The sequence below is a fragment of the Prunus avium genome, chromosome 4 (genome assembly GCF_965620075.1).
Source record: "Prunus avium chromosome 4, drPruAviu1.hap1.1, whole genome shotgun sequence".
In the NCBI taxonomy this organism is placed as follows: Eukaryota; Viridiplantae; Streptophyta; class Magnoliopsida; order Rosales; family Rosaceae; genus Prunus; species Prunus avium.
The window spans coordinates 29,111,453-29,132,548 of NC_142287.1; the positions used below are offsets into that span (position 1 = coordinate 29,111,453).

General features: G+C 36.6%; 4 protein-coding genes across 4 annotated transcripts; 1 reads left to right on the forward strand and 3 right to left on the reverse strand.

The window, feature by feature from the left end:
• Positions 1 to 1,054: 1,054 nt before the first annotated feature.
• Positions 1,055 to 7,961, reverse strand: LOC110770543 (ent-kaurene synthase-like 1). Its single transcript, XM_088252044.1, has 14 exons — positions 7,619 to 7,961; positions 5,270 to 5,358; positions 4,894 to 5,179; positions 4,628 to 4,808; positions 4,102 to 4,319; positions 3,889 to 4,009; positions 3,629 to 3,726; positions 3,325 to 3,548; positions 3,126 to 3,238; positions 2,895 to 2,993; positions 2,527 to 2,742; positions 2,301 to 2,442; positions 1,747 to 1,992; positions 1,055 to 1,649 (listed from the first exon to the last, which is right to left on the reverse strand). The coding sequence occupies exons 1-14, from the start codon at positions 7,671 to 7,673 to the stop codon at positions 1,344 to 1,346; spliced, it is 2,394 nt and encodes a 797-aa protein (XP_088108170.1). The 5' UTR covers positions 7,674 to 7,961; the 3' UTR covers positions 1,055 to 1,343.
• Positions 7,962 to 8,960: 999 nt separating this feature from the next.
• Positions 8,961 to 11,608, reverse strand: LOC110745424 (uncharacterized). Its single transcript, XM_021945507.2, has 3 exons — positions 11,345 to 11,608; positions 10,728 to 10,933; positions 8,961 to 9,279 (listed from the first exon to the last, which is right to left on the reverse strand). The coding sequence occupies exons 2-3, from the start codon at positions 10,911 to 10,913 to the stop codon at positions 9,088 to 9,090; spliced, it is 378 nt and encodes a 125-aa protein (XP_021801199.2). The 5' UTR covers positions 10,914 to 10,933; positions 11,345 to 11,608; the 3' UTR covers positions 8,961 to 9,087.
• Positions 11,609 to 11,793: 185 nt separating this feature from the next.
• Positions 11,794 to 15,755, forward strand: LOC110770544 (S-adenosyl-L-methionine-dependent methyltransferases superfamily protein). The gene is made up of 8 exons (XM_088251357.1): positions 11,794 to 11,949; positions 12,650 to 12,875; positions 12,959 to 13,093; positions 13,585 to 13,807; positions 13,900 to 14,086; positions 14,495 to 14,679; positions 14,843 to 14,980; positions 15,489 to 15,755. The coding sequence occupies exons 1-8, from the start codon at positions 11,853 to 11,855 to the stop codon at positions 15,615 to 15,617; spliced, it is 1,320 nt and encodes a 439-aa protein (XP_088107483.1). The 5' UTR covers positions 11,794 to 11,852; the 3' UTR covers positions 15,618 to 15,755.
• LOC110770545 (ALA-interacting subunit 3-like) lies at positions 15,695 to 20,454 on the reverse strand. The gene is made up of 8 exons (XM_021974694.2): positions 19,972 to 20,454; positions 18,910 to 18,968; positions 18,718 to 18,792; positions 18,515 to 18,628; positions 18,249 to 18,319; positions 17,004 to 17,313; positions 16,494 to 16,783; positions 15,695 to 15,983 (listed from the first exon to the last, which is right to left on the reverse strand). The coding sequence occupies exons 1-8, from the start codon at positions 20,057 to 20,059 to the stop codon at positions 15,929 to 15,931; spliced, it is 1,062 nt and encodes a 353-aa protein (XP_021830386.2). The 5' UTR covers positions 20,060 to 20,454; the 3' UTR covers positions 15,695 to 15,928.
• Positions 20,455 to 21,096: the final 642 nt, after the last annotated feature.

Consider the following 21,096-nt stretch of genomic DNA (forward strand, 5'->3'; position numbering starts at 1 on the left):
ACAGTTGCAACTCCAAAAGGGAAAGAGAAAGCTTTGAATGAGAGAGTTGGAATATATATGTGTATATATATAAGTATGTGGTGAATGGAGAGCCTGAGAATTAAAATGGCAGGGGAATCAGAGATACGGCCAATAGGAAGCTCTAAAGTTTAAATTAAGTCATGGATGGCTATTGGAAGTTATTCATATTTGTTGCTCTCCAATCCAAGCTACATTCCGAGTTTCCAATTTTACATTGTTGGTAGATTTTCTAACAATGTTTCTTTGACGTTTTGACCAACTTTGTTTTCTTTCTTTTGGTAGGAAATGAATATAATCAAGCCAAACGGCAGAGCAAGAAGGAAGAAAGAATCGATGCAGCCAGCAAGAGGAGGATGCAGGGACCAAGTCAAACAAGACATAAGAAGAGTGCATAAAACAAAGGCCACATAACAAAACACAATAAAACGGAAAATAAAAGCAGTAGAAAAAGCTATGATATGCATACCAGATATATGGGATAGAATGATCCCATGCATGCAGACCAGTATTGGTTTTCATAAATGAGGCATTTTGGGGTGATCCAGGGCATTATCTCTTTACATGTAATGAGTCATTCTTTGTTACACGTACATAGAAAATGAAACACTTGTGTCATACTGTGATTTGTCGGCGGAGCCAAGTATTCCTTATTTTTTAGAATGAAAGCATCAGGATTTGGAGGAATACAATCACACTGTGGTGCTTCCAGATTTCCCAGCAATTGAAACTAACAATAAAGAGAATCCCAAGCCGATCGGATTTGCATAAATAGGACAGAAAAAATAAGACAAAAGTTGGCTTTCCGTACAAACATGCGAACACATTCGTTTGCATCTGCAGATAATCACTATAGATAGCTAAAAATTGTTCTGCCTATGTGCCTCATGTGCCCACACAGAAAATTAATAATATCAAGAATCATATATATTTTTTTTTTTTTGTTTAGATTTGATTGTCCTTACTGACACAAGAATAAGAACTTGGTGGTGGTTAGTATAGAACATATTTACTAATATTATTAACTTGCAAATAATTAATAAATAAAAAGGTTTACAATCTCATTGGTTAGCCTGTCATGTGCAGCCATTCTATTCTGAGCATGTGCCACATGAATCAATTAGAAAGAGTGAGTTGGTTTGTCATAGAATAGAAAAGAGAACAGCCATAGAGAAAACTATAAGATAATCTAAAATTAATTTTCCCTCCAAACTTGATCAACCACATCCATATTTCCATAAGCACCATATATCACCCCTATTTGGTTTACTGACTGGTAAAGAACAAGTTTTTTGTATGGAGAAATCCACTACACATGAGATTGGTTACAAATCATCGGCAACGATGGGTTCTTCAGTTACTGCCATAACAGTCTTCATCATATCATGTGCAGTGAATCCATCATTCTTTGCATAAAATAGATGCAGCACTTTGCTCATATTCCAAAACAAATCCTTGCAAGCTCTTGGTACTATGCTACCCTTCTCTAGCAAAACTAGTCTTAGCAATTCTCTCCTCTTACTCGTTATAACACTCTTCATCTCATTGATGGTCTCCTCCTCAGTGACGACCTTGTTGCCATGAATCATGGCCAACGTTACAGCATTTAGCTTCCCTTCCGCAGATTCCCTCTGCAACGTAGCAAAGGAGTTATGAGTTAACAGTATTAGATGGGATATTGGTTTTTATATTTTTATTTCTCAAGGAGAATGGGGTGATGTTGTCTACCTTAAAGCCTTGGATATCATTGAGGAGACGCCCAGAAGTGCTCATAAGTCTATACAGATTATAAAATTCGGAATTTCCGACAACCTCTTCTGAAAGCTTAGGCCCCACCAAATAGAGAGCTGGGAGAACAATTGGTCCCAACGCAAATGATACATATGCATTTGTCATATATTCATCCATTGTTGGCACCGACTTGTTTCTCAACCACTCAGCCTCCTTCGACATAGACTTGAGCAAATCTAACCACTGAAAATCAAAGATAGCTCACTTCATCCCTAGTTAAATGAATAAAAGAATGAACTTGATAAAGACAATTTAGACTCCTTCGTCATGTACTCTACTTTTGTGAAGTGAGTGAATAGAAAATCAAATAACCATCCACCAGACAGACAGAATAAGGTACCATCAAAATCAGTGTAAGAGAGTGTTCAGGAATGTGAAGTGCATTTTAAGCTGCTTAGGAGGACAACTAGTGCTTTTAGAAAAAAATTGTCCAATATTACTCAATAGATAAAGCAATGATAAAAAGGACAAATTAAAAGATTCCGACTTACAATCTCAATTACATGACTTGTCACACTGCGTCCTTGCCACTTGAATGCCTTGACTCCAATCTCATTAATTGTGTTCTTAAGTGCTGAAAATATAATTTCAACATGCTCGGAACAACAATCAACACTCACATTCACATCCCACCTGAGGTCCAATTACAGCGAACTTTTAAGACCTCTGTCAGAAAAAAAAAAATTAATAGGAAGGGAATGGGAAAAGGAAACATACTTCTCGACCAATTGTATGAGGTTTACCAGTTCCTCTTCAGAACCTCCAATGTCAAAGAAATCATCAACCACAGTTGTAAGCACTCCATTTTTGGCCCATGATATGCGGGCATCTGATAGTTCAGGAGGAAAAAGGGTTGCAGCAGCAGAGAAGTAGCAGTATGCCAGCTTCTGCCTAGCAAACTTTAGCTTGTCTAATCTGTTCTCCTCAACCCACCTGCTTACATGGAGGGAAATCACAATATAATAAATAAAAAAATACAAATATTCTGCATTCCTTTAAGCAATGAAAGCAAGAAGCAGAAAATCTAGAAACAAGAAGCTCAGCTTGAGAGAGAGAGAGTGTGTGTGTGTAGTAACAATATGTACCTTGCAAGATGGTTGAGTTCTTCACGGTGTATAGATTGGCAAATATTGAAGTCATCCACTGCCAATTTTAGGAAATCTTCATTGCCAATATTCAAACAGCTAACATAAGAAAAGCACAACGATCAATAAGTAATATACACTGGTCCGTCATAATAACTCAACAGAAATCAATTTCTTCTTAAAAAGGAAAAGGAAGAACAGGGGCTGTGGAAGAAAACACTGGAGGTTTACCGGTAAGAAGATTTTAAAATCCTTGTACTATCTGTGTTGTAATATTTTATAGCCCTCCTGGTTGACAACCGACCCAAATTTGCATAGGAAGGAAATTTAAGAACATCTTCCACCTGAAAACAATCAAAAGTTGCATTTTTAGGGATTACAAAAAGCTAAAACACCAAATCAATATGATAGAGTTCTCATAACAAGTTACCTCTAGGACAATGTGCTTATTGAATATATGACCCTGAACTAAAGTATTTGATAACTCCTGTTTCAGAAAATGGCTTGTCCAGTAATTTTGTTTCTCCATAACTGATTCATCTGGATGTGTGATGAATTCTGAAGCCCTCAACAATTCTAAGGCAGCACCAATGTCCTTCAAATATCCTCCAAGGGAATTAAAGAAACAATCTTCTGAAAATTGACTTAATGGATCTACAAGACAGCATGAATCAATTAAATATTTTTTGTCAAAAACAAACTCATGAAGACCAACGCACCTAAAGTGAAAATACCTGCAGAAACATCATATCCATTAACACGTAAGAGCCGAAATGCCATCGCACAGGTGGCAGCATCAGAAAATATATCTTCATCACCCTGCAGCCAGCATCTGTTTGTTCGCTAATGTCATGCTTCCCGATGGATGAAAACTAATAAATCTCTAAATATAATATTTCACTTGAGAATGATTAAAATAATCACAATTAATTCGTCGTCCAAGCTACACCCGAACACCTCATTCACTGGTGCATACATGTATAGGAAACATTACCTGTATGTTTCGTCCAGTACACTTCTTATTTCCTCCCTGAAATGTCGATCAATACCCAAGCTTTCAAGACTGGCAACCATAGAAAGACGGCCATAGTTCTCTAGAGGATAAACCGTTGGAACTGAAAAGAATAAGTGGAAAATAATCTATTAAACTTTATCCTGATCTAGTAGATACACCTAGAAAATTAATGGAAAATTTTGAATGACGAACCTGCATTTCCAAACTTTTCTAAGAGTGTGCGAAGGTACTTAAGACAATCAGCATTTTTAAGGTGAGTAAAAGCAGCAGCTGTGGTTGATGGTGAATTAAACAAGGACCCATTCTTCCTTTGATACTTCATGACCAACTCCCAATCCTGCGATCTTCCAAATCCTTCTGAAATATATGCTAAGAAGGCTCTCCACCCCTCTGAGTTGCTTCCATAACCACTAAATGATAACATTTTGGAATGGAGATCGTTTAGAATAATTTAGGATGCAATACAGAAATTTAACCATACCAGTGCATTTCCATTATTTTGACTAGCATATGAACTGATTGTATCACGTATGTCCATTCCTTTCCTATCTAATAGACAAAGCTAATTCCACATCTACAGATTTGAGCTCACCTGGCTTGATAGCCTAGTGATAGGATAAAATAATAATAATAACAACAACAACAATAATAATAATACTAATAAATAACTATGAGATAGGACCAAACTTAAAACAAGAAAAGAAGAAACAAAATATACCTTTTAAGCTCACGTTCTCTCTTGTGAAACAAAGAATCTAGAGTTGGTGCTCCCAGGGGAAGATTCATATCCAACTTCATGGCAGATTCAATCATCGCAGGAAACATTATATTAAATCCAACAGGAGAATGTAGCTCTTCATCATTAGCTGAAGCCAAATTTGATTCGATAAAATGTAGCCCTAAAAGAAAAAGAGAGGTGTTCATTTATAGAACATTAATGGAGGAAACTTGGCAGTTAACAAGAAGCAAGAACAATAGATATACCCTTGTTAATTTGTTCTTCGCCCACACTCCACCGTTTTAGTGCAAGGATACATGCTATGGTGGACAAGAGAGCATCTTTCATCAACAAGGGATGCGAATTTGGAGGACCCCATGAACCATCATGGAGTTGATTTCCCAATAGCCAGTTTACGCATTCAGGGAAAAAAGGGTCCTTCAAGGAATTTGGAGAAGGGACCATTGCCACCCAAGCAGTGTCATATGAGGAAACAGAGAGATCAACCTTGTTGAACATCTTCTTTATTCTGAGTTTAGTACCCTCAAAATTCTGCTAAAATTAAAAGACACGTTAATTGTCAACAATGTGATATAAAATGCTACAAAGGAAATAATAGAACTAGTAGAGGATAAATCTTACCAAACCAGCAGCATTGCCCTCTGCTTCCCCATTTAATGTCGGGATTGTTGAAGCTGCTTGTGGCAAGATATGATTTCCATAAATTTTTTCTGAAAATAAATAAATATTATAGAGCAGAAATTCAATGTAGGTTACCCAAAAAGCAGTGTTTTTGCATTATAGGGAAACCCGAGATAGTAAGCATCATAAGTAGACACTCTGATTTGTGTTTTGTATAAACATAAGTTCATTATCTCTTTGTTGTTACATGTTCAAAGATTTTCAAGCTATGACAATCCAATCATAGAAAAAAGCCACAAAAGAAACAGTTAAAACAAAACCTTCTCCTTCCAAATAAGCACTGAAATTAACCATATCTTTCACTTATTAGATGTTTCCATGAATCCAATCTGGGTTTTACCTAGTTTTCTCTATTGCTATAGCATCCGACATAGGTCAACAGATTGTTTGTCACCATTTCATTTCATGCATACAGCCTCCTCTCAAAGTAATCACATAACTGTTTGGCACTATCAGAGTGCTGAGCTTAGGATCCTTGAGCAAGCCCAAGGATATCTCATTTAAGCCAATAAGCAAGGTCGGCATTATCCTCATAGGGACCATTTGAGTCGGAGATCCTAGCACTGTAGCTTGATCCAAATTGCTCACAAGGTACCTGAATGACCAAGCAGCCTGTTGGTACAGCTGGCACTTGGTCATGCTATTTCCGCAGAACCCATGGCAAGGTCCAGTCATTACCATGGGACCTGCTGGTAGCACCAGACCCTCCACCAGCTGGCATTCCCATTCCATATGGCATCATTTTAAGGCACACCGAGTGACCTCAAAGATTCCCACACTGGAATTGAGAAAGGGACAGATACATGCCAGGCATTCCCTAATCAATATGCACGAATCCTACATAGAAATACCACACAGGTGAACTCCTTTATTGCTACTATAGATACCCTACTGTTCACCCCCTTTAAGGTATGCAGTTATTACCCTCTATTACTGAGATTTTGCTAAAATCGATATTTAGATTCCCTTTGCTGAATTGGGCATCCAAGGGTCATAGGCCAGTACCATACGGTGCCTTTTGTTGACTACTTGATGTCTTGCCATGCAGACTGCTTGGACACTCCGAGCAGGGAAAAGATCCACACAGCTCAATCTATCTGATTTGACTCATTGTTGACTCCTTGGTCCATTTTTGAGCTTCAACATGATGACATCCTTTACTGTATATATGGCTGCCCATCCATCTCGAGATTTTAAGTTCATCTACACAGTTTATAGACAATAAACTTTTTGCTGCTTATGCAGCAGTTTTCACCTTAGAGCCTGAAGCTTAGATTGCCACATAAGATTTCCAGTCAACAGTTCTTACCACTGTGTTTCATTAATATATGATCAGCCACACAAATTCTTGCTTTCCATTCTTTTCCATGTTGTACAATATCTCCTATTAAATTCACTGTTTGAAGTATTTTGTATTGATTTTTCCACATTAGTCTTGGTCAGCCTCTTGGTATTTTACCTTCTACTTTGATCTAGTACATAAGGGATCTGCCCTAGTTACGCTCATTTCAAAGCAATTCGAATACACATTCATTAATTTATCTCTTAATTACATTCATGCAATTTGGACTCTACATTCATGCTTTTTCAACTCTACATTCTCCCACTAAGAGTCTTAGTGAGTCCTCTAATTGCTTACCCTTTTACCATACTTTTGAAGTTCCTTTATAAGTGCTCTTGTGAGCCACCTTATATGTACATTTATATATTTTCTTACAATAAGAGAGAAGATGGAGAGACTATAAAGACAATAGTCTTGAAATCCTAAAGATAAATCCTTTGTCCTCGGACTCCTCGCAATATTTTTTTCTGAATTCTTCTCTTTGATTCTCCACCAATATGTTCCTAGTTTCTAGTGGCAACTCTTGAGAAGTAATGCTACCAATGCTTCCTGTGTGATCCTTTACATGCATGTTTTAGTGAACAGATAAATCAGGTTCTCAAACTTGAATGAATCCTGACAAGAGGGGTGAAAATGGCATTTTATTTACTTGCTTAATTAAAGAACCTTCTTTTGGTTAGTTCTTCAAGTTGCAACCAAGCCTGGATTTAAGAATTTAACAACCTGAGACACTAATAACTCGAAAACTAATTTTTGAGATCAATGGCAGAAAAATTCTAAAATTCGGACATCAATACCATCAAGATAACCAAAGTAACAACATAAACACAAAATACCCAGTTCAAGAAAATCATGCATAATCCCAAAACAAAACAAAAACAAATGAAATATGTTGAGAGAGAGAGAGAGAGAGAGAGAGAGAGAGAGAGAGAGAGAGAGAGAGAAACCTGATGATAAGGAAAAGGTGGAACATTTAAGAGTGCTGAGGTGCGAAAAAGACATGGTTGTACTTGTCTCAGAACGTACACACAGAGATTGTGAGAGCTGCAACTCCAGAAACCTCCGAATTAAAGAGACAGAGTGTGGTTTGAAAATGGGGTGTACAAATGTAAGTGGAGAATGGGAATAAAAATGGCAACAGATACCGGCCACCAGGAGACCCCAAAACGACAACAGAAGTCTACAGGAAGAAGAGGAAGATGCTGGTGTCTGTCTCTCTGCGTGTCAGAAACAAACGACTATCATTAAAGAGTATAAGTCAGACTCTGTTTTTTTAATTTAGAAAGAATTCAAAGGGTTCTCTTTCTTTATTTGGTATCTTTTATACCTGTTGCTGTCTAAGCTTCTGCTTCTGCAGTGTGGTTTGACGTGTCACTGTCCAAAAATATATTGCAACCTTCTCCTCCTAATTTGCTATATTTCATAAATTGGTAACACTAAAACTATTTGATAAATATGGTATTGTTTTTTGGCATTACCAAACTTTGGCAAATTGGCATGGATAATCTTGCCAATCCGTGAAATTTATAAACAAAACAAAGACAAAATTACAAATTAGAATCTCGGAGACTGTTGTACATGTATTATAATTTGAAATTCGTTCTCCGTTATTCTTATATAGGATTTGAAATTCCTAATGTTTAGTTGGTCTTGTGCAGATTCATCATGGAACATTGAATATAATACAGAAATGTAAAAATGTCCTTTCATTCTCAAAGAACATTGAATCCGATATATATTTGCGTTTTTCATTCCAATTGTCGTCATATACATCGAATCTTATTATTGGATGAATATGGTATATACCTGAGTTACTCAGTACCTGTTTCCTCCAATTTTTGGTACATAAATTTTCCTTTAATGTAATATTCGGGCCACCAACCATATAAACCATGTATTTCACATAGAAAATGAAGACCTGCTCATAATAAGCCAGGCTGAGTATAATTTTCCTAAGGAAGGTGCATTTGCCTTTTCAATTTTCAATTCTTAATATAAAAGCTTTCTTCATCAAAAAGAGAATATATGCGTATAGTTTTCCAAATTTGTTGTCCCTACACTTTCACTCAGATCTAACATTCTAGGGGAGGTGCTTTTACTCATTTTCTACCTGCAGAGATCATTTCCAAATTTGTTTATCGGCCTACTAGGTTATTAGATTCCTCTGTATGGAACGATGATCATGAACGAATGTCTACGCCATACTAGACCATCGGAATGGAGAGGTCTCAGTTCAGATAAGGGGGTGGGGGGAGGAGGTAAAGAGAAATGCTAGCAAGGTCACTAAAATTTGCATCAACAAGCAATAATCTTAACCAAAATCTAAAGGACCAAAAGACAAAATAGAGACTCAGAAAGTTCAGTTCCATACAAGCTCTAAAATATTAAGCAAAGATGGATTTGACTAAATGGTCTGTTACACAAGCATTGAAAGGCCTTCCTTTTTGGGAGCATGCACCACGTTCTTGTTCCCAGGGAAGGCAGTGCGAGAGATGTCTACCAGGGCCTTGAAACTGTATGGTTCGTGCATGGACAGCTCTGACAAAACTTTCCTGTTCAGCTGAATGTTCTCCTTCATCAACCCGTGCATGAAATTCCCATAATTAACCTGATGACAACAGTAAAAACAAAATAAAAGGGGGATCAGGATTCACTAGAAAACATATATTATACAGGAAATCACATGACAACCACTCAAATAACTTTCTTTTATTTTTTTAAACAAGAAAACCGCTCAAATAGCTTGAGATCATGAAATCAGCAATATATTCCAGCTTCTACCAATTCAACAGCTCAACAGCTCAACAGCTTTCAGGCCAGAAGGTCTAAGATACATATGATTCCTCACACCTTACTCTAAACTTCTGTAGCTTTCCCCAACTTCCTAGATTTTCCAAACCCGACCATAAAAATATAATTTGGATATACTGTAGTGCAGAGAATATCCAAGTCAAACAAAAAACTTGAAGTCAATTTGAAAACATCAGGCAAAGTTCTAAAGACCACAGGCAGGTTTACATGCTAACAATCTTTGTAACCAATTCCAAGAATTCCAATGAGGACCCTTATTTTCAGATGCTATTCTTTTTACTTTTTTACATCTACTTTTCACTAACCAAGTTCTTAGACGTTTACTCTCCATTCTCTTGATTTCCATCTCTTAAAAAATACAACCATAACATGCTTAACCAATATTGGAGAAAGAACAATCCTCTTGATCTTTTATGCAACCAAGACTACTAAGCAACCTCTAGACACAATGGCAAAACAAAACTTAACAAAAAAGACTCTACCCGGGTTAGGATACATGACCCATGCTTCTCTTACTTTCCCATCTTTTAACTCCTAAAACCAACAAAAACTGATATGAAGTTCATTGTTCTGCAGTACATTGAAAAGCTCAAGTCCTTAATTTTCAATAATCTGGATTTTCAACAAAACATGACTTACAACGCAATCTTAGACTGAAAGGAATGCAAGAGGGACAGGAAAGGAAGAGAAGTAAAGAGTGACTAAAAATGGGCAAGCTAGGAATAAAGGTCTCTTGAATTATCTCCAACCAAAATGACCTGAAACAGTTCCTTTCACATTTTGTTTAAAGAAAATCCACATCAGCATAACTACATGCCCTACTGATGGTGAGGCTATGTTGAGGCTCAATTACAGCACCACATCACCCGAGTCATTGACTCACTGCCATATCAATAGGATGGTCTTTTTACTCTACTGCCACACCACCACCTATATACACAAAGTATTGGCTACTATTGCTCAAGATAACAATCTTTGACCAAACGAATACTCATCATCTATCTTTCTTCACATGTATTCTTCTCCCTCACTCCTTTGCGTCCAAGTTGTAGGCATATAGAAAGGAACTGAGGAATAATTTCACTGGATAAAGATAACTAAATAGACATAGCAAACAGAAGTGCATGGAAAAGTGTAACTTCGATTGAAGTCCAAAACCAAGTGAAAGAGAAACTGCTATAATTCTCTCAAACCAATAGTACCACATGCATCACTATAAGATAATAGACACAATTCGATACATACACCATGGATGCGGGTGCCAGCATTGATGCGTTGGATCCATAGGGAGCGCATGTCTCGCTTCTTGGTGCGGCGATCCCTGTAGGAATACTGCAAGGCCTTCTCCACCCTCTCTCTGGCAATCCTTATGCAATTCTTGGCCCTTCCCCTGAAGCCCTTGGCTAGCTTGAAAATCTTATCCTTGTTCATTGTTCACTTTCTCTTAATTTCTTAAAAGATCAACACACACACAGAGAACACCAACAAAACATAATCAGCGTAGGAATTATCAGTTATTTAAAAGATCCATTTCCTCCTATTACAGAACAAAGCCAGACAAGTATTCATAAAGGGAAATTCCCCATTGGACGGCAGAGGATCCAGTAGAATGATATAAATTACTTATAAAGTCCGAATATTACAAAGACGTCAATCCCTTTACAACCAGTTTAAGAGAAAATAGTGATTTTGCGCAACAAATTCTATTGCCAAGAGGGAAATTAAAACTCTCATAAACAATTTAAGCAGTGACTCTTCAGGCTTGACATACTGGAATGTAAAAGAGTTGCAAAAAGTTCAAAAGGAAACTATAATTCATAAAATAGCTTATTAACTGAGAAAGATGGGTTTTTGCCACTCACCTGAGCCTATCTGAGGTGGGTTCCTTTATGTATCAGCAGCTTCGAGTTGCACAAACGTGCCAAGAGACCAATCAAAAGGAACAACTTTTTAATTTATAATCAATAATACCGAGAACGAAGGAGGAAGAAGAAGAAGAAGGAACAAGCTTTTTAATGCGCACCCACTGTGTGGACACTGTGGAGGAGGTACCTTAAAATGGTGAGAGTTGAGAAACAAACTGGTTTGGATGAGCAGCGGGTAGTGTGGAGGCGATTGAGAAAGAATATGGATGGGCAATCTATAATATTGAACCAAGAATGTGGGCAGTTCTGTCCAAACACAATTTAGCAGCTAAATTTCCAATGGCCCATTAAGAACCTTAGATAAATAGAGCCCAACCCAAAAAACTGAACCACAAAAATTGGAGGACAGAAAATCCGACCCATGTTGATTTTAACCGGGTATCGTTTGCTCATGGAAAGGGTAGTGATAAATCTACTTTGACACTGTTGTCTCAGCTCAAAAAATATGCAGCATCTTCCAGCCCGCCTGGTAAAGTCTCTGTCTGCTACTTCTTTACCATGCACCACTACCCTTCAAGAACTTGCCTCTGCTCACCCCAAAGGTATGTCCTTTTCTATCTATCTCTGTCTCTCTCTCTCTCTCCCTTCCTCTCTTTTTTGTGTTAAGTTTTTTTTTTCTTGTCTTATTTTTGATTATATAGGGGCTTTTTTGAGCATATGGTATCTCTAAAACCATCATTCCATGTGTTTGTTTGAATGTGAATTATGAAGATTTTGGCTATTGGGTCTGTTTAATTTGTTTTCTTAATCGAAACAGAGCTACCAATTTAAAGTATAACTGGATTGGGTGTATATTGTATGTTGGCCAGATGGTCCACCACGGGCAAGGAGAAATAATATGCAAGAAGAAAGTCATTGATTTTTTGTAACTTGTGTGAGACTCAGCAGTATGCTTGCGCTCATTGTAATTATGTCTTGGTCAAGCTCAAAACCATTTACATATATATACCTGATAGTGGATGATCCGTTTAGTTTTTTTTCCCAGTCATTTGTTTTCTCTTTCTAAATGCGACATGTATCTTCCTACATGCTGCATCTTGCTAGAAATAACCTAATTCCAGATTGTCATGTCAACTTAAATTAAAAAAATTCCTATCATCCAAAAGAAAGGTTTTTATTTTTTGTTCCCTTAAGCTTATTTTGATGCTAGAAATGCCTGCTTTTCTTGATGAGCTTTCAATCCATCGAATAATTTTTTTAAAAATTTCTTAAACATCATGGTACTTGGTCTGGCCTTGGTAGGTGTTGCGAGGGTCGTCTTGAAAAAGGGGAAGACACAATTATTCAAGGATGGAAGCCCAATGGTTTACAGTGGAGCAGTTGATAGAATAATTGGTAGACCACCACCTAGGACTGGAGACATTGTGCTGGTAGCTGATGGGGCAGAAAAACCAATAGGCTGGGGCATGTATAATTCCGTCTCCATGTTCTGTGTTCGGCTGATGCAGCTGGAAGAGGAAGCAACGAGGTACTACTCATATGAGGCCTTTCTAGTTCTGATTTATCATCACCTTCACATGGATGTTTAAATTGTTAACCTTTATAAAACAGGGATTTGTCATGTGCATTGAACATGGAGAAACTACTTGAGACAAGAATTCATGAAGCTATAGATCTACGTAAGAGTTTGGGGCTTCCATCAGCTAGTACAAATGCATTCCGTCTTGTCAATAGTGAAGGAGACAGGTACTTGACCTTAGTCTATTGAGATTTTTTATAGTATATTTACAGAGAATTGCACCCATAATATCTCTAGAAGTCATTGCTAGTTTAGTATGAGATAATGATTCTCCCCTTGTCTTTTGTTAGAAAGTCCATATCTGGCACTTCAGAACTAAAGACACACTCATTAAGCTAATTATTTGACATACCAGTAATAATTAAGCTCCTCCAGGAGTTGAACATGTTTGGATGTTATTTTGTATGCATATAGGGATTGAGAGCAACTTCTTAAGGTTGTATTTTGATAGGAAACTCGTTAAGTTTGAAATTGAATTAGTGTAAATGAAATATGTGGAATATATATAATTTGATCTGAAATGTTTAGTTTTTAGTGGTAACACTAAATTGTTATTTGGGGCTCCATAGCTTTTTGGTCTTGATTTTCACCTTTTTCTTTATTACATAGAATTATCTGTGTCACTAATTTACAAATTCATGTCACCTTTTTACCACAGATTGTCGGGACTAATAGTTGATGTATTTGGAGATGTGGCAGTAATAGCATCATCTGCTGCTTGGGTTGAGAAGTACAAACCAGAAGTAGAGGCTTGTGTTGGTAGAATTGATGAAATTAATTATATAAACTGGAGACCCTCTTCGGAAGTTTTAAAAGAAGAAGGATTGGATGCGTCAAATTACAAGGAAAGGGATCCATCTATTTGTCCTCAAAGAACAAAGGTATATCCCACAAAATATTACATTTTGCACATTTTAACCAGTTATGAGATCTCTTAAATGTGAATATTTAATTTCATTTTGAAATTACTTAGGTTACGGAAAATGGGATTTTTTATGCCATTTCACTTGAGGGACAAAAGACAGGGTTTTATGCCGATCAGCGTGAAAACCGTCAATTTATATCAACAATTTCAGATGGTCAGAGAGTTCTTGATATGTTTTGCTACAGTGGTGGTTTTGCTCTAAATGCTGCACGAGGGGGTGCTGTGAATGTCATTGGTATGAATAAAGTTTTACTGTATTCGGATGATTTATTTTGAAGTTAGAACCTTTCTTTTTATAAGAACTTCATTGAAACTGGCCAGTTACTGAGTTAGGAATGGAGGCTTGCTTTTGTACCACTTTGGTTTTGGCCATCCTGTTCATAGCATGTCAATATACATATGGTATCAGTGATCAACTAATAACCACCATGAGGTGATGGAGTTAGCATTATAGTAGCATTATACTCATTTTAGGAGGCTACGAAAGCTGAGAATTTTTCATTTGAGATACATTAACTTCTCTGAAAAAAAATATTCCAAAAGGGCATCTAGAATTGGATGCTATAAATTCATCTGGACAAGACATCTTGAGATTGCATGTTCAAAGCTAGATGATTTTCTAATTATTCCTGTATTGCATCAGGTGTCGATTCATCATTGCCTGCAGTTGAGCTAGCTAAAGAAAATATTGTCCTTAACAACATGGATCCAGGAAGAATAACATTTTTGAGAGAAGATGCAAGTGAGTTTATGAAGGGTGCTCTTTCTAGGAATGAATCATGGGATATTGTCATTTTAGATCCTCCAAAACTAGCTCCACGAAAGAAGGTACTATCAGTTAAATGCATTTGTTTCATGATCAAAATCACTTTTCAGTAGAAATATGAGTGCATTGCTTGTTCCCCATCTATTACTTCTTCTTCCTCTGCCTGTCTGTAAGTGATTCTTTTGTGAATTTTTCTGCTTCTTATTGGGTCGTTATTGAATCCAGGCTTTACAAAACGCATCAGGCATGTATAGAAATCTAAATTCATTAGCAATGCAACTGACGAAGAGAGGTGGTCTTCTCATGACTTGTTCGTGTTCAGGAGCTATGACGCAAAGTGGGATGTTCTTGCGCCTTCTTCAGGCAAGTTGTACTCTGTTGGTGTGCAGTACCTGACTAGTGAAATTCTAAAGATTTCTTATTTTATAAAGATAACCACCTTCTCAAAATGTTTGACGCCATTAAATTCTCATCAGACTAAAATTGATAGGAAAAATGACATACTGACAGTGTAAGATGTCATATGTCATTAAATTATATGTAAAGAAAGGATCACTCATTGCATAGTGTAAAGTAGCCTCGTATATGTAAAGAAGATTACTCATTCAGGTTCATCGAACTTTCCAGATTCAGGCCAATTCTGGTTTTTCTCTCAAAATTGTTTTTGGCCAAAATGAGTAGATTTTCAAATGGTTTATACTAATTATAACAAAAACAGGCAAATAATCAGCCATAACATAATCACTTTATCCCTGAAATTTGGTTGTAATTATCTGCTGTTACAAAATGAGCGTCGTGCAATTCTATTTAATTTTATAAGCATCTCTTCATCTTTCTCAACTTATCTTTTAATTTTTATTTGTTTAATCAGGGTGCAGCTTCAGCAGCAGGGAGAAAAATAACCATTCTGCGGGAGGCTGGAGCAGCTTGTGATCATCCTATTGATCCATCCTACCCTGAAGGCAAATACCTTTCAAACATCCTTCTGAGAGTGCTTTGAAGATGACAATCACATGGGAACACACGCAAAAAAACCAATCATATTTTTTTAGTAGATCTTAAACAAAGCGATCGATCAATGGAAATAACTTTAGATGTATTCAATACTATTTCTGGAATTATACATGAAAGTTCATAATGTCATGCTCTCAAAAGAGAATGGGAAAAAAATAAAAGAAAACTCCAAATGACCGAAATGCTTCTCAAAGTCATATGTACTGCTCACATTGAAAACATTAATATACATATAATTAAAATCGGCCAATAGGGAACGCTTGAGTGAAGCAATTGTCATGAGCAGTTTAAAACGCCTTAGTGCCCTCCTGGATTTCTGTTCCATGACAGATAAGATGGATCTCCAAGTTGCCTGAACGAAAAGAAAGGGTCATAAGAACATTATTTTGTTTCCTATAAAAAATCATGATCTAGTAATATCAAGTTATTCAGACCCAGATTTTTAAAAAAAGGTAATATCAAGTTATGAGAAGTAAAGGCCGGCCCTAGTAACAGAGCACCAGCCATAAAATAAAAGAAGAATGAACTTGAGGTGCATGGGAAAAGTGGTCCAATAATAAATATCTTCCACTGCCCTGCTAACAAAGAGTGTTACTTTAGTGACAAATGGGCAATGACCAGAAAGGACACATCTCTGTGTTTTGACCAATCCCATCTAGCCTACCCTAACAGCTAGTTGGGCATGAACTAATCTACACACTTTCGATTGCTGGTTCTTATTATGCGTGCTGAAAGACTGATCACACAAGCATACAAAATATAATGCCACAAAATGGAGGAGTTCATATAAGGTAACTGTTGACAGAATTTATATTCCCTGCATGATAAAAATAGGAATGGCATATTTGGTTTAGGATTTTACCTTGGCTTAACAAGATATACAACTGTGAAAGCCATGGCCAGAAAGAAGCACAATCCACCAACAGTAAGATAAGCAATGCCAAGGAAGTCATTCCTGCCACCAATCCAACTAGTGGTAGAAAGCACAAGCTTCTTTTTTCCATTAAAACTGTATGTGTTGTAATTGTTGTCCAACGTCACGTGTAATTCATCACCTGCTTCCAGATCCACCTCAATCTTCCCATACAACTTTCTAAATGTTGGCAGTGCAGCAGTTCTCATCCAAACAATAAGGTCCTCTTGCTCACTTAACTGTTCAACAAAACATATTGACCTGGTTAACCACTTTCCTTTTTTACCATTAAAATAATACATCTTCAGCAAAACAATATCCTTCCATGTCATACAAGACATTTTTCCTTATTTCTGACACAGTAAAAAAAACACTTTATTGGGGTTCAGAGTCTTCAAAGATGCATAAGAGCAATAGTAACACTTCAAAACTAGAGATGAGAAGTGGCAAATTGCTTACTGGTTTGGATGCATTGAGAGTCGCACCACCTTGAAGAGTTCCATTCTGAAAGTTCTTTGGAAAGACTTTTTTGCCAAACTTGTGATCCCTATCACTCTTCCATGAGATATCCTTCTTGTTCACCGTCAATGGCTCCGTCGATTGCTGCTTCTTGTGTGAAAAACTATAGGTGTCGTTGAACAAACTCCAAGCTATGAGACCACAAGGCACAACAGGTTGACCACCTGCCTTATCTTCAGGCTTACAAGCATCCACTTCATTTTCAGACTTTGGATCTCTCAACTGTTGATCGCTTCGGCTTTTAACATACCTGAAATGTAGAAAGCCACAGTCAGACCAGATATTTTCTTTTTGCCAAATGAAGATCTCATACTTGATAATATATATTTCCACACAAAGCTAATTGTATCAACTTTCTACCAGGAAACATCCATTGTAGTTGCAGAGTGAAATTAATCAAGAATGAGAGAGACCCTAGGCTTTGCTGGCAGCAGAAGCTTGAATTACATGAACAATTATTCACAGAATGCACATGCCTTAAACCAGATACTCATTTTTTATTAGCCAAATTATTCCAATCCATAAGTCTGCAAATTCACACTCATTTACATACCACCTTCAGTTTTTTCCTATCAGGAACAGGTTTTAAATAAGACTTGTAACTGACTAAGTTTTTATTCTATTTTGTAGGAGACCAAGTACCTGACTTAAGGTCCTATATAAAGAACCCAATATCTTCACTAGACTGCACAACAACCATAAAAATAAAAGGTCCCAGAATTACCTATGAAACAAGTGGGTGCTATTCACATTCATTTACATACACTTTCAGTTTTTCCTATTAGGAACACGCTTTTAATAAGACTTGTAACTGACTAAGTTTTTATTCTATTTTGTAGGAGACCAAGTTCCTGACTTAAGGTCCTATATAAAGGACCCAACATCTTCACTAGACTGTACAACTATAAAAAATAAAAATAAAACATGTCCCAGAATTACCCATGAAACAAATGGGTGGTACTCTTGACTATAAGTCATTAACTGCTACAAGAGCTTCCATGGACCCTGCTCTACCCACCGTCCTGCTCATATATGGCCCATGAATATCAAGGTCCCTATAAAACTATGATAAAAGTTGGCGATGCATTTAATTCAACCACCCCTTTCATTGATTTTCCACATAAATATTATTGCATCAACCATATTAAATATAAACGGAGGGTTATGGCTAAGCAGTAGACATACCTGCGATGGTTCTGGTAGAAATTATCCAGCTGGTAATATACAAATATAGGCTTCTTCATATTCTTAGTTACCTTCACGAGGGAAAAAAATATCCATCAGCAAATATGGGAATTGAGTTTCCAGTGCTAATAAAAAAAATTATCTAAATGCAAATAATACTGCATAGTTTCTAGAGATGTCTTGGTAGCTCAACAATGATTACCCACCAATTACAGTCCCTTGATGATAATTATAAAGGAAGGGGGGAGGGGGAAGGAGAACCTTACCTTCAGAGTTCTGTTGCATTTTTTATCTCCGACGCGTTGTATGTACCCGACCTTATCGCTTCTAAAGGGCAATGGTATGCAATCAGTTTCGTACCGATCAATAATTTCAACAACCTGATAGAAACATTTTCCTGATCAACTGCATGTAGAACTAGAAAAGAATAAACAAATTATGCATAGAATTGGGTTTCATTTAGCCATACATCTCGAGAAGCAAAGAGGGAAACAACTCCGATGGGAATGAAGACAATGCTTACAAGCATGAATGCTGAGATCACCTGCAAGCACAAGCGTGTACACACATAAAGAGATAAGGCCATAGCTCAATTTAAATTTTAACAGGTATGCGGATACCGTAGCTAAGGGGATATCAGGAACAATAGTATAAAATGTACCCATCGTGGCGTAAGAATTGGCTTGCACGCTGGAAGTTCCTGCTGAGTAAATCTTGAATCTGAAAAGATCAAATTTTATAATCTCTTTAGTTTATGATTGATAGAAAGGCTACTGAGCAACATGTGAATTACAGTTTGAAGGCATGAAGTTGGCTTTTCAATGCCCAGCTACACCGTATCAAGTGATAAACAGGAAAAATAATGGGAAAACGTCTTGTACATATCAGTATGTCAGCTTTAGGCGGACCCAGATTTCACAAATTGGCTGAAAGCATTAAGTGTGTGGCACGCCCGTCTATTTTGCCAAATGTTAGTACACCGGACCGCATCCTAATTCTCCAATGTTTGATACCCTTAGATTACCATCACAAGACTTTCATCCCACAATTGAATTACAAAAAGATTTCCAACACTAGTTACCATGCCTTACAAATTTGATTAAAGTCAAAGTAATTGGAATGGTATGGATTCCTAAGTATTCATTATCTATGTTAGGCCACCTGATATTTTATGCATACAAGCTTTAATGCCTCTAAATATTAAAAATAAAATAAAAAATTATAAAATCAGAAGAGTTATTTGTTTCGATGTTTAACTGAGTCTTCTTAATTTTGCTTTCGAATTAATGAACACAGCCTAGTTTTCAGACTTTTGATACAAACAATACTGGGGGAAGGAGGTATTTAACCTAGGACCTCCGGTGTAGTGTAGGGGTAAATGCTTTTAATCACATGAGCTACAAGCCCCTTTCATGAACACAGCCTGGTTTTCAGATTTGCTCTCACAAATTTAATGAACTATCTCAGGTACATCATTGACTTCTGAAATCTTATGAAACTAACTCAGCAAATAAATATCAGACAGGAACATATACGAGAAACAGAAAGAAATTTAAAGAATAAAAATATTAAATTAGAAACAAAAAACATGTAAATCAGATAACTGGAAAGCGAAACTGGCAAACCCACAGGCAAATATCCACAAAGTATCATCTGGGTATTCTTGAGAAGAACTCAAAACCTTAAAAGAAAACAAAAGCTGAGGGCTTTGGGAGGAAATTACATTTGGGTCGCTTGGAATGCCTCCTGGTAGATGTTGGATCGGCAGATCCGGCGCCTCCCGAGCTAGACGGCGCCGTATTGGAACTCATCAGAGACAAACCCTGTCTTCCCCAGCAAAGATTTTAAAGTTTTTTGTTTTTAAAATTTTAAAATTTTTATAAAAAAAAACCCCACTCGACCTGTAAGAAAGAAATGAAGGATTGGGTATGTATATGATCAAAGAGACGAACAGATGGAGAATTGGGTAAGGGGTTGTGTTTCTTTTTGGTTGATTTTCTGTGTAAATTGGTATTGGCGTAAACAGGGGTGGGTGGGTTTTGAGCTTTTGAAGATTTGGATTGTATTGACTTTTTTAGAGAGAGGGTTTGGAAGAAAGTGCCTCCTTTCTTTCCCTCTCTACAAGGTGGCTGGCCGGCGACCCTCTCTCTCTCTTTTCTCTAGAAGAAAGAAGACTAGAATAAGAATATTTTCAGAGAGAGAGAAACAAAGACCATTGAAATGTCAAACTAATACAATTTTACACGCTTACGAGACCTGTCCAATCTTTTGCCTTTTGTTTTTGCGTTAATTACCATATTTTATAATTTGCTAATATTTGCAAATATGATATATTTGCTAATATAATTTCCTTATGTTTCAAAAAAATAATTTGCTAATACTAATATTTGGTTTTTATTATAGAACATAAAAGCAAAAAAAAATTCTGAAATTTTTTTTTTTTAATCAAATGATTTATTATTGTATCAAAATCAATAATTAAATCAAATATGATAAGAATATGGTAAGGTTTGAAATAAAGATTTTTGTTGGACTTTAAAAATTATGCTTATAAAATTTATTTTGATGGTTCTGTTTTAGCTAATGGAAATTATGCTGTATGTTTTGTTATTAGAAATGGAGAAGTTAAACCAGTTATTGCGTGATCATGTCCACTGGGTCTTACAAGTTGAGGCAATAGCTTTCAAGCAAGCTTTGTTGTGGCCTAATCGTTTGAAGATTTTGAAGGTGGAAATTGAGGGAGATTTTAAAAAATTTATACATATCATTACAAAACGAGCCAATCCACCATGAAATTTACTATCAATTGCAAAAGACATTTGGCAAGTGACTATCGCTCATATTTATA